This window comes from Pelophylax lessonae (genome assembly GCF_965119305.1).
Source record: "Pelophylax lessonae genome assembly, chromosome: 2".
Taxonomy (NCBI): Eukaryota; Metazoa; Chordata; class Amphibia; order Anura; family Ranidae; genus Pelophylax; species Pelophylax lessonae.
Genome location: NC_138769.1, coordinates 394,517,835 through 394,531,565, shown reverse-complemented (window position 1 = coordinate 394,531,565; position 13,731 = coordinate 394,517,835). Strand labels below are relative to the sequence as shown.

Genomic DNA, 13,731 nt, shown 5'->3' with positions numbered 1-13,731 from the left:
TCTGGTTATCAATGTTAATTGATAAGATGTGGTAGATCTCCCAATCTTTATGATGAGGCCATCAGGGAACTCTCAACCAACCAGGCAGGAAAGTCACAAAAACGCAAGAGAAAGTACTCCTAGTGCAGTATTTAATATGCCATAAAAATTATAAAAACAACAAAAGAATTTAAACTTAAAATAAATAACCTTGACTGACATCAGCAAATTGCCAAACTCGGAATAGAGAACTGGCGGCTGGACCTCAAGTATAGTGCAACTGAAGCAAATAGTCTATAAAGTGCAAACGAAGCATAGGGCAAATAACACTTACATAAGGTACCACCACACTGGATGGCGGCTGGACCTCAGGTGTATAATCAAGCTTAACGTTTTTTTTGTGCTACGCGCATCATCAGGAGCATTGGAATATAACCGGCTATGTCCATATATATACATGTTATATTTCTGTGTGCATATTTGATACATGGTGAGGGCTGTATATATTATTTGGACATAGCAGGTTATATTTCAATGCTCCTGATGATGCATGTGGCGCGAAACAGCCGTTGAGTTTGATTATAGGCCTGAGGTCCAGCCATCATTCTAAATCCAGTGTGGCGGCACCTTATGTAAGAGTTTTTTGGGGTGTCTTTGAATTCAGCCCTCTGTAGGTTGATCAATTTAATTTCCATTAAATGAATTTGGCATCCTTTCCTTCCTAACACATTACCCAATTCATATAAGCATAGATATCCAGCATGATTTTTTTCCTTATTGAGATCTGATGTGTTTTCAAAGAGTTCCTTTAATTTTTATTGAGCAGTGTAGTTAACAGTTATACCTATATATGTCAGGCAATTGAAGAATTGTGAGGACAGCAGGGTTTGCAACTGCAGGCTGGCCAAGATGAGTAAACAGGTCCTGAAAGTCCACCTACAACCCTTACGGTCTAGAAACTGCCAGAAAAGTATTACCAGTACAGATGTACTTAAAGCAACAGGGTCAAATGAAGCCTGCCTACTCTAAGGAATGGCATTTAAAGCTCATATTATGAAAGCTGCTTAAATTAAAGATTTTTCCAGTTTTGGAAAGTTTTCTAGTTTTAGCTACAAGAGTGATGAAAAATCCTCTTGCTGCATGAAACATGTTGATGTTAAAAAAAAGGGAGCTTTAAAGGAGAATATGAATGATAACACAAAAACTTTTCTTTAACTCATGGTTAGTGTTTGGCTGAAGCCATTTATTATCAATCAACTGTGTTTACTCTTTTTAAATCATAATGACAACAGAAACTACCCAAATGACCCTTATCAAAAGTTTATATACCCCAGTCCTTAATAATGTGTATTGCCCCCCTTTAACATCAATGACAGCTTGAAGTATTTTGTGGTATTTGTGGATGAGGTTCTTTTTGTTCTCAGATGGTAAGGCTGCCCATTCTTCCTGGCAAAAAACTCCAGTTCCTGTAAATTCTTGGGCTGTCCTGCATGAACTGCACATTTGAGATCTCCCCAGAGTGGCTCAATGATACTGAGATGGCCACTCTAGAACCTTCACTTTATCCTGATTTAGCCAAAGACAGGTCGACTTGGCCTTGTGTTTAGGATCATTGCCATGTTGGAATGTCCAAGTACGTCCCATGGGCAGCTTTAGGGCTGATGAACGCAAATTTTCCTCCAGTATTTTTTAAGAACATACTGCATTCATCTTGCCATCAATTCTGACCAAATTGGTGGTGCCTTTGTAGCTCACACATCCCCAAAATATCAGCGATCCACCTCCGTGTTTCACAGTAGGAATGGTGTACCTTTCATCATAGACCTTGTTGACTCCTCTCCAAATGTAGCACTTATGGTTGTGGCCAAAAAGCTCAATTTTGGTTTAATCACCCTAAATGACTTTGTGCCAGAAGGTTTGAGGCTTGTCTCTGTGCTGTTTGGCATATTGTAAGCGGGATACTTTGTGGCATTTGTGTAGTAATGGCTTTCTTCTGGCGACTCGACCATGCAGCCCATCTTTCTTCAATTGCCTCCTTATTGTGCATCTTGAAACAGCTACACCACATGTTTTTAAAGAGTTCCACTATTCACCTGAAGTTATTTATGTGTTTTCCTTTGCATCCCGAACTATTTTCCTGGCAGTTGTGGCTGAAATTTTAGTTGGTCTACCTGACCGTGGTTTGGTTTCAACAGAACCCCTCATTTTTCACTTCTTGATTTTAAATTTTTGAACACTGCTGATTGGCATTCCCAATTCCTTGGATATTTTTTCATATCCCTTTCCTGTTTTATACAGTTCAAATACCTTTTCCCGCAGATCCTTTGACAATTCTTTTGCTTTCCCCATGCCTCAGAATGCAGAAACGTCAGTGCAGCACTGGATGAAACTAATTACAAGCAAACAGATCACAGGTGAGGATGCTCACCTTTAAGGCCCCTTTCACACATATGGTCCGTTCAGTTTATCAGTTCAGTCATGTTTTTTGTCTCCAGTCAACGTCCGTTTTCATCTCAGTTCGTATACGTTTTCCATCCTTTTTTCGTCAGTTGTCATCCGTTATTCATCCGTTTGTCAGTTGTCATCAGTTTTTCATCCGTTTTTCATCAGTTGTTATCCGTTTTTCATCCGTTGTCATCAATTTTTCATCTGTTGTCATCTGTTTTTACATAGAGATAAATTGATGTCCGTTTTACATCTGTCAACAGATGGATGAAAAACGGACAGCATGTGTGAAAGGGGCCTAATAGCTATTCAAACCCCTTTATGTCAACTTGTGGGCATGTTATCAGGCCCAAATCACCAGGGTATGTAAACTTTTGATCAGGGTCATTTGGGTAGTTTCTGTTGTCATTATGATTTAAAAAGAGAAAACACAGTTGATTGATAATAAATAGCTTTAGCCAAACACTAACCATGAGTGAAAGAAAAGCTTTTGTGTTATCATTCATATTCTTTGAAAAATGGCCAAGAAATCTAATTCTGCCAGGGTATGTAAACTTATGAGCACAACTGTACATCTCCTATAGATCACAGGAGTGCAGATCGTTTTTTGAAGCCCGCTCTCTGCTGAAGTCACAGATGTCGGTCCAGGCACCGCATCATCACAACTACGGAGTCAGGATCCGCCAGGTGCCTGGACCGACATGTGGCTCAGCATCTCAGCAACCCGCTGAGAGCCTGAGCCCGGCAACTCCCCGCCCCTCCACAGCTCAGCGCTCCAATGAGCAAGGAGGGAGCAGAGAGCTGCTGACTGACAGGCAGCAGTTCTCTGCTCGGGGAGCTGTCAGAACCAAGCAATCGGTGTTGTTCGATCGCTCGGTTCTCAGTGTAGAGGCGCCGGGGGACAGATGCAACATTGGACCGGTGCTGCATCCACCTAGGTAGTTTAATTTTCAAGAAAAAAAAAACTAAAACCATACTTCTCTTTTAAGGTCACTAGAGTGCTCATACCTGGGTAATGCTGAGCAGCTGTGTTAGAAGCAATCAACTCAGGTTTGAGTTGGAAAACATGGTCAGTCAGCAATGTACAACAGAAAGGATTTTCACCATTACACAAATTCAGGAGGAAAACTCCTGTAACTGAATATGTGGATACAATTCCATTAGCAGTCCCAAACAAATATTAAAGCAGTATGGTTTTACATAAAAAAAAAATGACTCACATAAAATAAAGACTACACCAAAGTCCATCAATAAACCTTCATGTTAAAATGTAATCAGTGAAGAATTAACACAGTCCTACCAAAAAGCCGGAAACTGAGCCAGAGCATACAAGACTCATGATGTCATCCTCCCAGTTCTGCACTGCCAAACATTGTGAAATGCAACTCCTTTGGGGTTTTTATTAATGTGCAAGCATTAGTATAAAACATTTTTAAAGTGAAAAAATTCAAGAGACATATCTGATGCTTTTCATTACACATATGGTTTGCTGTAATTCTGGTCAACACTTAAATGTATACTCAGAGTGATTGCACATGCTTGTCAACATAAAAGTTATTTGTAAACCAGAATGCTTCGCTTTAGCACTTGAGAATGTTTGCAACACACTGTCAAAATGCTTCAGAAACTTTAAATTGTTCTCAGCTAATGCAGAAGAGCTGCAGAATATACAGGCTGTGTCAGCTATGTTAGGGCACACACTCTTGTGGTGTGGTAATGTGTGTAATTGGTGTGATACAGTGCCATTCATTATTAATGGCACTACAATGCATGGTAACACACCAAAGAAGAAAAAATAAAAAACAGCCTAAGATCAATCTCAATATGCAAAAGTATAATGTATAATATACACACCCTAAATGGATGTGTATATATAGAAGACCAGCAAAGTTGCCTGACACATGTAATGATAGAAACAAAAAAAAACTATTAAAAACGTATAACCTAGAACATACAAAAACCCACTAACTAATAAAATCAAATCACAATTGGCCAATTATTAAAAACCCAACCATGGCACCTGCCGGAAAATTCCAAGTGTTCATGTTTATGTATACTACAGTAGGGGGCACAATCTACATGAACTAGATCACAAAATAAAAACATCTCCTCCATATTTTATGTAATCTGATGTGAAGGATCCTTTGGTAAGATATATACTGGGACTGACATATGGTCATTTAAAGTTTATTAAGGGATCCTTTGATAGCCTGTAGAGCGAGACCAACCTACATATAAATGGGTTTGATGGGCCACTGCATGTGGCTAAATAACATTGAGTCTCTGAGGCTGTCCTCTAATGAATTGTGTTATAAGACCAACCCCCATATGAGCAGCGTGGAGCCAAAGTGAGTTATGGCACATCTATCAAGCATAACTGGAAAACTCCCAGGGAGAGTTGCCCCTGTCATCACATAGAACAATTACATAGCTTGTGGTATGGCACCCTATACCCTACCTTTGGTGGCAACTAGATCAACACAGGAGAGCTCCTCCATCTGTGTGGTACATACATTGCGCAAAAAAATGAAAGGAACACTTTTTAACGAGAGTATGGCATTAAGCTGGTCAGTTAGGTAGCAGAGGGGGTTGTTAATCAGTTTCAGCTGCTTTGGTGTTAATGAAATTAACAGGTGCACTAGATGGGCAACAATGAGACAACCTCCAAAACAAGAATGGTTTTACAGGTGGAGGCCACTGGCATTTTTTCCCTACTTATCTTTTCTGAATGTTTTTAACTAGTTTTGCATTTGGCTAGGGTCAGTGTCACTACTGGTAGCATGAGGCGATACCTGGACCATATAGAGGTTGCACAGGCAGTCCAACTCCTACAGAATGGCACATCATTACATGCCGTTGCCAGAAGGTTTGCGGTGTCTCCCAGCAGTCTCAAGAGCATGGAGGAGATTCCAGGAGACAGGCAGTTAATCTAGGAGAGCTGGACAGGGCCATAGAAAGTCCTTAACCCATTCGCAGGATCGGTATCTGCTCCTTTGTGCAAGGAGGAACAAGATGAGCACTGCCAGAGCCTTACAAAATGACCTCCAGCAGGCTGCTGGTGAGAATGTCTCTGACTAAACAATCAGAAACAGACTTCATGAGGGTGGCCTGAGGGCCCGACATCCTCTAGTGGGCCTTGTACTCACTGCCTGGCCCCATGGAGCTCGATTGGCATTTGCAGGTCCACCACTGGCACCCTATGCTTTTCACAGATGACAGCAGGTTCACCCTGAGCGTGTGACAGACATGAAAGGATCTGTAGAAGCCGTGGAGTATGTTATTCTGCCTGTGACCTTGTTCAGCATGACTGGTTTGGTGGTGGGTCAGTGATAGTCTGTGGAGGCATATCTATGGAGGGAGGCACAGACCTCTACAGGTTAGACAACGGCACCCTGACTGCCATGAGATATTGGGATGAAATCATTGGACCTATTGACAGACCCTACCCTGGTGCAGTGGGTACTGGGTTCCTCCTGGTGCACGACAATGCCCGGCCATGTGGCAAGAGTATGCAGGCAGTTCCTGGAGGATGAAGGAATTGATACCATTGAATGGTCTCCACGCTCGTCTGACCTAAATCCAATAGAACACCTCTGGGACATTATGTTTCAGTCCATCCGATGCCACCAGGTTGCACCTCAGCCTGTTCGGGAGCTCAGTGATGCCCTGGTCCAGATCTGGGAGCAGATACCCCAGGACACATTTCTCATCTCATTAGGAGCATGCCCCAATAATGTCAGGCATGCATACAAGCACATGGGGGCTATACAAACTACTGAGTACCATTTTGAGTTGCTGCAATGAAATTTCAGCAAAATGGACTAGCCTGCTGCATAATTTTTTCACTTTGATTTTAAGGGTGTCTTTAAATCCAGCCCTCTGTAGGTTGACAATTCAAATTATGTGGTATACTTTCGTTTCAACCACATTACCCAGTCCATATCAGTATAGATATACAGCATGATATTTTTCCCCATGAGATCTGATAGGTTTTTAAAGTGTTCCTTTAATTTTTTTGAGCAATGTTTGTGTGTGTGTATATATATCCATTTGGGGATACATTATACTTTTGCATATTAAGGTTGAGCTCAGTCTGGTTTTTATTTTAACTTCTTTAATGTATGCATGCACTGACAGTTCCCTCATAACACAATCTAATTTATGTAAAAAAAATAAAAATTCTGTCTTGAGGACACATTTTTCCTTTTTTTAGTAACACACCACCATGTCTTTTGGTGTGCTGCACTGAAAAATGGTTCATGCCTGAGTTTATAGTGCAGTCTGATATGTTGCCAGCTCATTCAAACGAATGGCCTGACAACGCAGATCCTTAAGGCCTTATAGCGGAATAAACATTTTCTGCATACTTGGTTATGCTTGAACCCTGGCAGTGAAGAAACCATTATTAAACGTCAGAATAACAGAAAATTGCTACGAAACACTAATATGTATTCCTGGCAGCAAAAGCAAATAAGTTATATTTTGACATATAAAACTAAAGTCATGGGTATTCGTATGAAACTATAGTAATGACAGAACTATATACAGCTTCTACTAGAAAGTTGTGGACCACCACACCTGGATTTCTTTTTATTTAAAATCCATGCCAGCCAGGCAAATAAGACAAGAGAGGTCAGCAGTAGAGACCCACGCGTCTCCCAAAATAGGTTTCCTTTTTATTCCAACATTAAACCAACATTAATTCCAATTTAATTCATATTGGATGGATATTGTGGGAAAGGATTGGAATTTTTATCAAGTTTAATTGCAGTCTCTGACACTACTGGGGATATATCCTATCATGTTTTATTCCTGTTACACCAGGACAAGAGTGGAAGGTAATCACTTGGGTAGGTGGGTGCAGACAGCAATATCTCACAGTGGTTCCAATTTTTCCCATAAATATTGTTGTTGTTGCCCATGTCCCCTCTGAAGACAATTCAGATCACTATCCCAGATAGATCATATCCCTTTCATGCCATCAACTGAAATTGGCTAAATTTGGACCTTAAAGTGTCTGTATAATGCAGACTAAAGTAGTTATACCAAGGATAATTTACATTCTCACTGTTATATGTAAGCCACAGTGAGGACATTGTTATGTGATAATAGTCTAGTAGAATAGTTACACTTATCACATGTTAATGCTGATGGAATGTGGTTTAGTTTTGCTGTCACTTTTTTTTATTCTTTCTTGTACTTATTTCATGTTCTAGAGACTGGCTGAGGTCTTCCACATTCATTTTCCTGACAATTTGAAGCAGCTATTTTATGTTATACCTGTTATGATTGATAAATAATGCATATTTGCGCAGTGTATTCATGACATACTACTAGTGGAAGCGCTCTCTGACTTGAAAACTCATGTGTATTCTTTCTATATGTGTTTTGTAAAAGTTTAAAACTTGGCAATAAAAAATATTTTGAAAAAAAAAAAAAAAAAGTTACACATTTTAAACAAGCACTAAAAGGACTTTTAAATTAAGATCTTCAAAGGTTAAAGGTTTGTTTTTGCCTAGGGTTTCTATAAAAGCCACCTTTATATACCTTATCCCTTGCTCCTGCAGATTCATCCTTCCATGTGACCGGTCCCCTGAAGCCTCTTCTCTTTGGCACTCCGTCCGGCGGCCACAGTTTTGTGACCAACTGTTCTGCATTGTAAATAAGAACACCGAGGGCTTGCTCACAACTTGGAGTGTCGAAGAGATGAGGTGAACGCCAGGTGCTGGAGAAGTGAGGGAATAGGTAAGTAAAAGTCCTTTTTTTTCCCTGATACCTTAGACAAAATTGAGCATTTAACCCTTGTAGTGCAGTTGGAGCCCCACTGCAGGAGTAGTTTTTTTATTCAGCCACAAAGCTTACAACACAGGCATTGTTTTTTTTTTTTTTGTTTTTTGTTTTTATCTAAACAACCAGCAGAAATAAAACTTTTGTGTCCTAGTTGTTATCTCTGACAATAACTTAACTTTACAATTGCTAGAATAAATAGAGTGTGTTAATAATCTGTAAATTGCGTCAATAATCTAGGCACAGGTTCACTTTAGGTATAGTTCTTAGCTTATACCTTTAGGGGCCACACCTACCTGTCGGCACTAACGAGGACTATTTCAAATTTTTGACCCAACTCTTTTATTTTCCGATACGTTTCCACTAATACTCTTGTCAGACTTCGACAAGGAGGACACTGCAATATAGAAAGGGTACACTTAGAAGGTTCTTATAGTATGCACAATATACAAACTAAAAATCTTCAAAGCAATAATTACACATAAAAGACTTAAGAAGCAGCAAGGGAAGCCTATGAAACACTTTAGGTCAGTTAAGAAAGATAGCCTTGTATGGCCTATTTGCCAGTTATGGATGATACTAAAACATTACATATACAGTATGTAAGCAAAGAGTATTTATATATGGTATTCGCATGACTTTACAAATTGAGGTTTTCTCCCTTGCTAACATTACTTTAAAGAACATGCAAAAGAAAAAAAGTAATTGGTGCTTACTTTCATATTGTACTGTTAATTACAAAGTCAAACTTCAAGTTAGACTGCTCTGTATTCTGTGCCAAATGCATTAAATTAACCAAATTTTGTAAAAAAAAAAAAAAAAAAACAGCCAGGAAAGACCCCACATTCATTTTCTTCTCTTTGCTATTTCATAAAGGCAATTATTTTATTACCAATGCATTTCTGTATAAAAGAAAAGTCATCACAACGCATCACATCTGAGTTATTTTGCAATCCTAAAAGCATATTTTTTTAAGTGTTAAAAACAATATTTCATGAATTACCACTGGAAACTTATTAGAGTGGCAATCATCATATTAGCATGGACATGCTGATACCTGTCTATTGTGTAGTAAAAGGTGGCCCAGGATAAAACTCTATCCTGATACGAACTCAAAAAATGTTAGCCACCCAAAACAAACAGTATAAGGTACTTGCCATCGGGTCCCTTCAGCACTGGCATATGGCAACTCTCTTTAAGTATAACTGTTTGGCAGTGGGTACTGTGGCATTTGTGAATATTGATAATGAAGTAGTAGATAATGTCAGGACTAAGACTTAACAGCTTTTTACTTTGGCATGTGTGACAAGAGTCACTTTGGCTGGGGGGGCTCGTGGAACCCAGATTACTTTAGAGAGGTCAGGAAACTCCTTGTCCAGCTTCCCCGGCCCCTCTTATGTGTAAGTCACCCTGTGTCTATTAGGGGCACAGGGTGACCAAGAACTCCAGTCGGGTCTGCACTAATCAGACTTGCTGTACAACCACACCGGGCTCAGCATTTCGGATTACCCTGGTTATCCTGGGTTCTATATGTGTGGTTTGTGTTGAAAGAGTGAAGAGCCTCTTTCACTTGGGACAATAATATTTCTGGACAATGTCCCTCAAGAGATATATAGAGATAGACAATTTGACTTTTCAGATTGCTAGAATATTGCAGGAGTGTCTCATAGACCTTTGCTAGATAGTGAGGTGGGGTTTGTTATTGTGAAGTACCTGTATTCCATTGTTCTATTGTTTCTGTCTGCCTTAAGATCAACCTATTATGGGATGTTTATGTGTATGTGGATTGGCTGCTAAGGGGGAGGGGGGATTGTCCCACAGTGTATATCTCTTTGTGTCTGTTTTTGAATAAACAGTTTTATTCTGGTTGACTTCAAAACTGGTACAGCCTAGTTCTTGGGGTAACTATAGCCAGATTCACGGATCTTGTGTTCCAGAGCTTAGGAAGCAACTTCTTGGCGGAGATACCAAGTCGGGGTGTCCGGAGTTCGTCACACCATGTTTTATGAAAGAAATGAACAACGAATTATCCTGCATCAATGCCTTTTCACACTGATGTGTTTTTACCTAAAAAAAAATCACAGGAAAGATGTTTACCTTAAAATCCTTTGGGACTCTTAACAACATTGTGCTGTGAGTATGGTGCTCTTTGAAAAGTGCTGTTTGCGGCATCTTTGGTGCGATTTTCAAAGCCGTGCTATAAACACAGGTCCTCACAGAAATTAATAGAAAATGCACCAACAATGTGGCAAAACACACCTGCCTTGCATTTTTGATGTGCTTTTTGAGTCACATGTCCAAGTTACACATGTGCATGCTGGGTAATAGGCACCCAGAATACACCCTAGATGCACCTCAAAAACACTGCAAAAACACATGTTTTTGGTGCATTTTATCACCAGAGCAGTGTAAAAGCAAACTAAGCAATTGTACTCAAAACCTGCAAAACATACAACATGAAAGAAGAGGTCAATATGTAAATGTTTTTAAGTATTTGTTCCATATCTTCAGACACTCACCCAATGTGCAGAGAAATAAACACCAACATAAGACCCTTCCAGCGTACAACTGTCCTGGCTCTGGCCATTGCTTCTGAGCAAAGGTCCAGCAATAACTTCACTGAAAGGCTTTGGCCCCCAAGGGAATTCCAGACCTGGGAAAATTGAGAATAAGAAATTATTTAAAAATGTATCTAAAGTGGGGAAAATTATTATTTGATCCCCTGCAGATTTTGTAATTTTGCCCACTTACAAAGAAAAGAAGTGAATGTCTATCAGTTTTATCATAGAAGTGTATAAAATGATAGGGACAGAACGTCAACCAAACTCCGGAAAAAACACATGATATCAATGTTAAAATTTGAGTTGAAGTTTAGTGAGTAAATTAAGTATTTGATCCCCAAGCACAGAGGTAAGTCGTTTCTTGTAGTTGGTTGCCAGGTTTGCGCACATCTCAGGAGGGATTTTGGTCCACTTTTCTTTAAAAATCTTGACTGTCACTTGATAACTCAAAGTTTAAGCTTCCTCCATAAATTTTCTATAGGATTAAGTTCTGGAGACTGGCTAGGCCACTCAATGACCTTTATGTGCATCTTCTTGAGCCACTACTTTGTTGCCTTGGCGGTATGTTTCAGGTCATTGTCATGCTGGAAGACCCACCCACGACCCATCTTCAGTGTTCTAACTGAGGGAAGAAGGTTCTCATCCAAGATTTTACAATACATAGCCTTGTCCATTTGCCCCTGAATGTGGCAAAATCAGCCTGTTCCTTTAGCAGAAAAACAGCCCCAAAGCATCATGTTTCCACCTCATTGGTGGGAACAGTGCTCAGCATAAATGAGTATACCCCAAAAGATTTTTCAGAAAACCTTTACTTTCCTTTCAGAATCAACATTTTCTATGGGACACTATACTTCAAATACTCCCACAAATGTGGGCCCTTCATTGCAACCAAGATTTGTTAATTTGCACACACAAAAAGTATTTTTCTTAACAAACTCATTCAAGACAATGTTGCCAAAATGAATATACACCCCACTGAAAGTCTTAGAAGCAAAGCCACATGTTAGACAATAAAAACCTAAATAACAAGAATTCAACTACAGGGGAGTCTAATTATTCATTAAACAGGTGTCAAGCAGACAGTCGATTATAAAAGGGCATTACTTAAAGAAAATCCTTTCCCTTTTCATGCTGTCAGCAATGGCACCACATGGAAAAGAAATGTCACAAGGCCTGAGAAAGAAAATACATTTCTTTACACAAGAAAGGTGAAGTCTACAAGAAGATTGGTAAAAAGCTTTGCTTATAAGTCAGAACACTGTAGCAAAAGTGATACAAAAAGTTAACAAAGATGGAACTGCAGCGACAGGAGCATCTTCTGATGAGAAGCGTTGAAGAAAATTGCCATGCAAGTTCACTGAAGTTAGCTAAAGAAGTAAAAAGACAAACTGTGGTGATCGTATTGTGTCACAGGAAACAGTGTACACTGCAGGGGAATGGCATGCATGGGTGTTGTCCACGAAGGAAGCCTCTCCTAAAAGCCCATGCACAAAAAAAGCGAGCCTTGAATTTGAAGGGCCATGCTGAAAAAGAAGACGACTACTGGGACTCCTCACGCAAAGGTGAGGAGTACAAAGAAAAATGCATGGTTCCTACAGTGAAACATGGTGGTGGCAGTGTGCTTCTGTTGGGCTGCATTAGTGCTGGTGGTGTCTGGGAGCTGCATTTCATTGGTGGCATCATGAATTCATAGATGTACTGCTCTATATTAATAAAGAAGATGCTACCATTACTCCATGCTCTTGGTCATCGTGCACTTTTCCAAAATGACACATCTAAGCACACATCTAAGGCCACTGTTGAATTTCTGAAGAATGGGGTGAAAGTGATTCAGTGGCCAAGTATGTCCCCTGATCTGAACCCAATCGAACACCTATGGGGAATTCTGTAGAGACAAGTTGAGAATCACCCTCCATCCAGCATCCGGGCTCTAAAAGAGGTTGTTCTTGAAGAATGGAAAAAAATATGTTGCAATATGCCACCAACTTGTTCATTCCATGCCTAGAAGACTTGGTGCTGTCCTTACAAATCATGGAGGTCATCCAAAATACTAAATGTTGTAGTTTTGTTGTGCGGTGTGTATTCATTTTTGCATCAACTAATTTGAGTAAAACAGAAGATTTTGTAATCTCAGTTATATTAACCTTACTTTCATGTTTAAAAAAATCAGTCTTGTCAAAATTTTGAAAATCGTGCTTGTGTTCATTGAGATATTGATTAAAATCTTAATTTTCAAAAGGGGTGTACTCATTTATGCTGAGCACTATATATATATATATATATATAGCTCAAATTGTTGTCGGAAATCTGAGAGCAACACTAGCATTTTCCAAGTACAGCAGTTATTATGGGTCATTAAATGTGTTTACTGACCTTCTGGGTCATCTCTTATTAACAAGAGGCCATTCCTGCACACAATCTTCCCTGTGCATGCTTCAATAAAGATCAGTGAGGGAATGTTGGAAATTCTGAACTTGTTCCACAGTTTTAGCTGGAAAGAAAAGAGGCTTTAAGCAAATATTTTATACACAGAGGATTTGAAGTATATTAAACAATAGTTATAAATAACGCCTAAAAAGTAAGCAATAAAAACTGTTTGCACGGCTGTTACCAATTCCTTAAAGAGTAGTCAGCAAACAAACCAATCACCTTCGCCAATATTTATTGCCTGTATGAAAAAACAGATCCCATTTCTTCATAGGGTTTGTGATATCTTGTTGCATTTAAATTGGAAATTCCTATCTTGGTCTGTGATCCGAATTTGCGTCCTAATCCTCTCCTTGACATGTCATCAGGTTCATCAACTGTGCCTTAAAGGGCACAACGGCAAACTAAACATTTAAGTAGCCTGACTCTGCATCATATCTTGCAAATGCTACATCCTACTTTCACGGGCTTCACCTTTTACTCTTCACCACACTGCCGATAGCCCAGGGATTGACTCATTTTTTCTCTCTCA

The 13,731-nt window shown here is 39.5% G+C and overlaps 1 protein-coding gene across 1 annotated transcript in view; it reads right to left on the bottom strand.

Annotated features, from left to right (window-relative positions):
• The window catches only part of NXN (nucleoredoxin), a 251,864-nt gene that overhangs the window by 101,325 nt on the left and 136,808 nt on the right, over positions 1-13,731 (bottom strand). The window contains exons 2-4 of the mRNA XM_082244826.1: positions 13,146-13,263; positions 10,731-10,864; positions 8,508-8,608 (exon numbers count right to left, since the gene is read on the bottom strand). Coding sequence (XP_082100952.1) covers positions 8,508-8,608; positions 10,731-10,864; positions 13,146-13,263 — 353 coding nt within the window. The remainder of the gene's footprint in view (positions 1-8,507; positions 8,609-10,730; positions 10,865-13,145; positions 13,264-13,731) is intronic.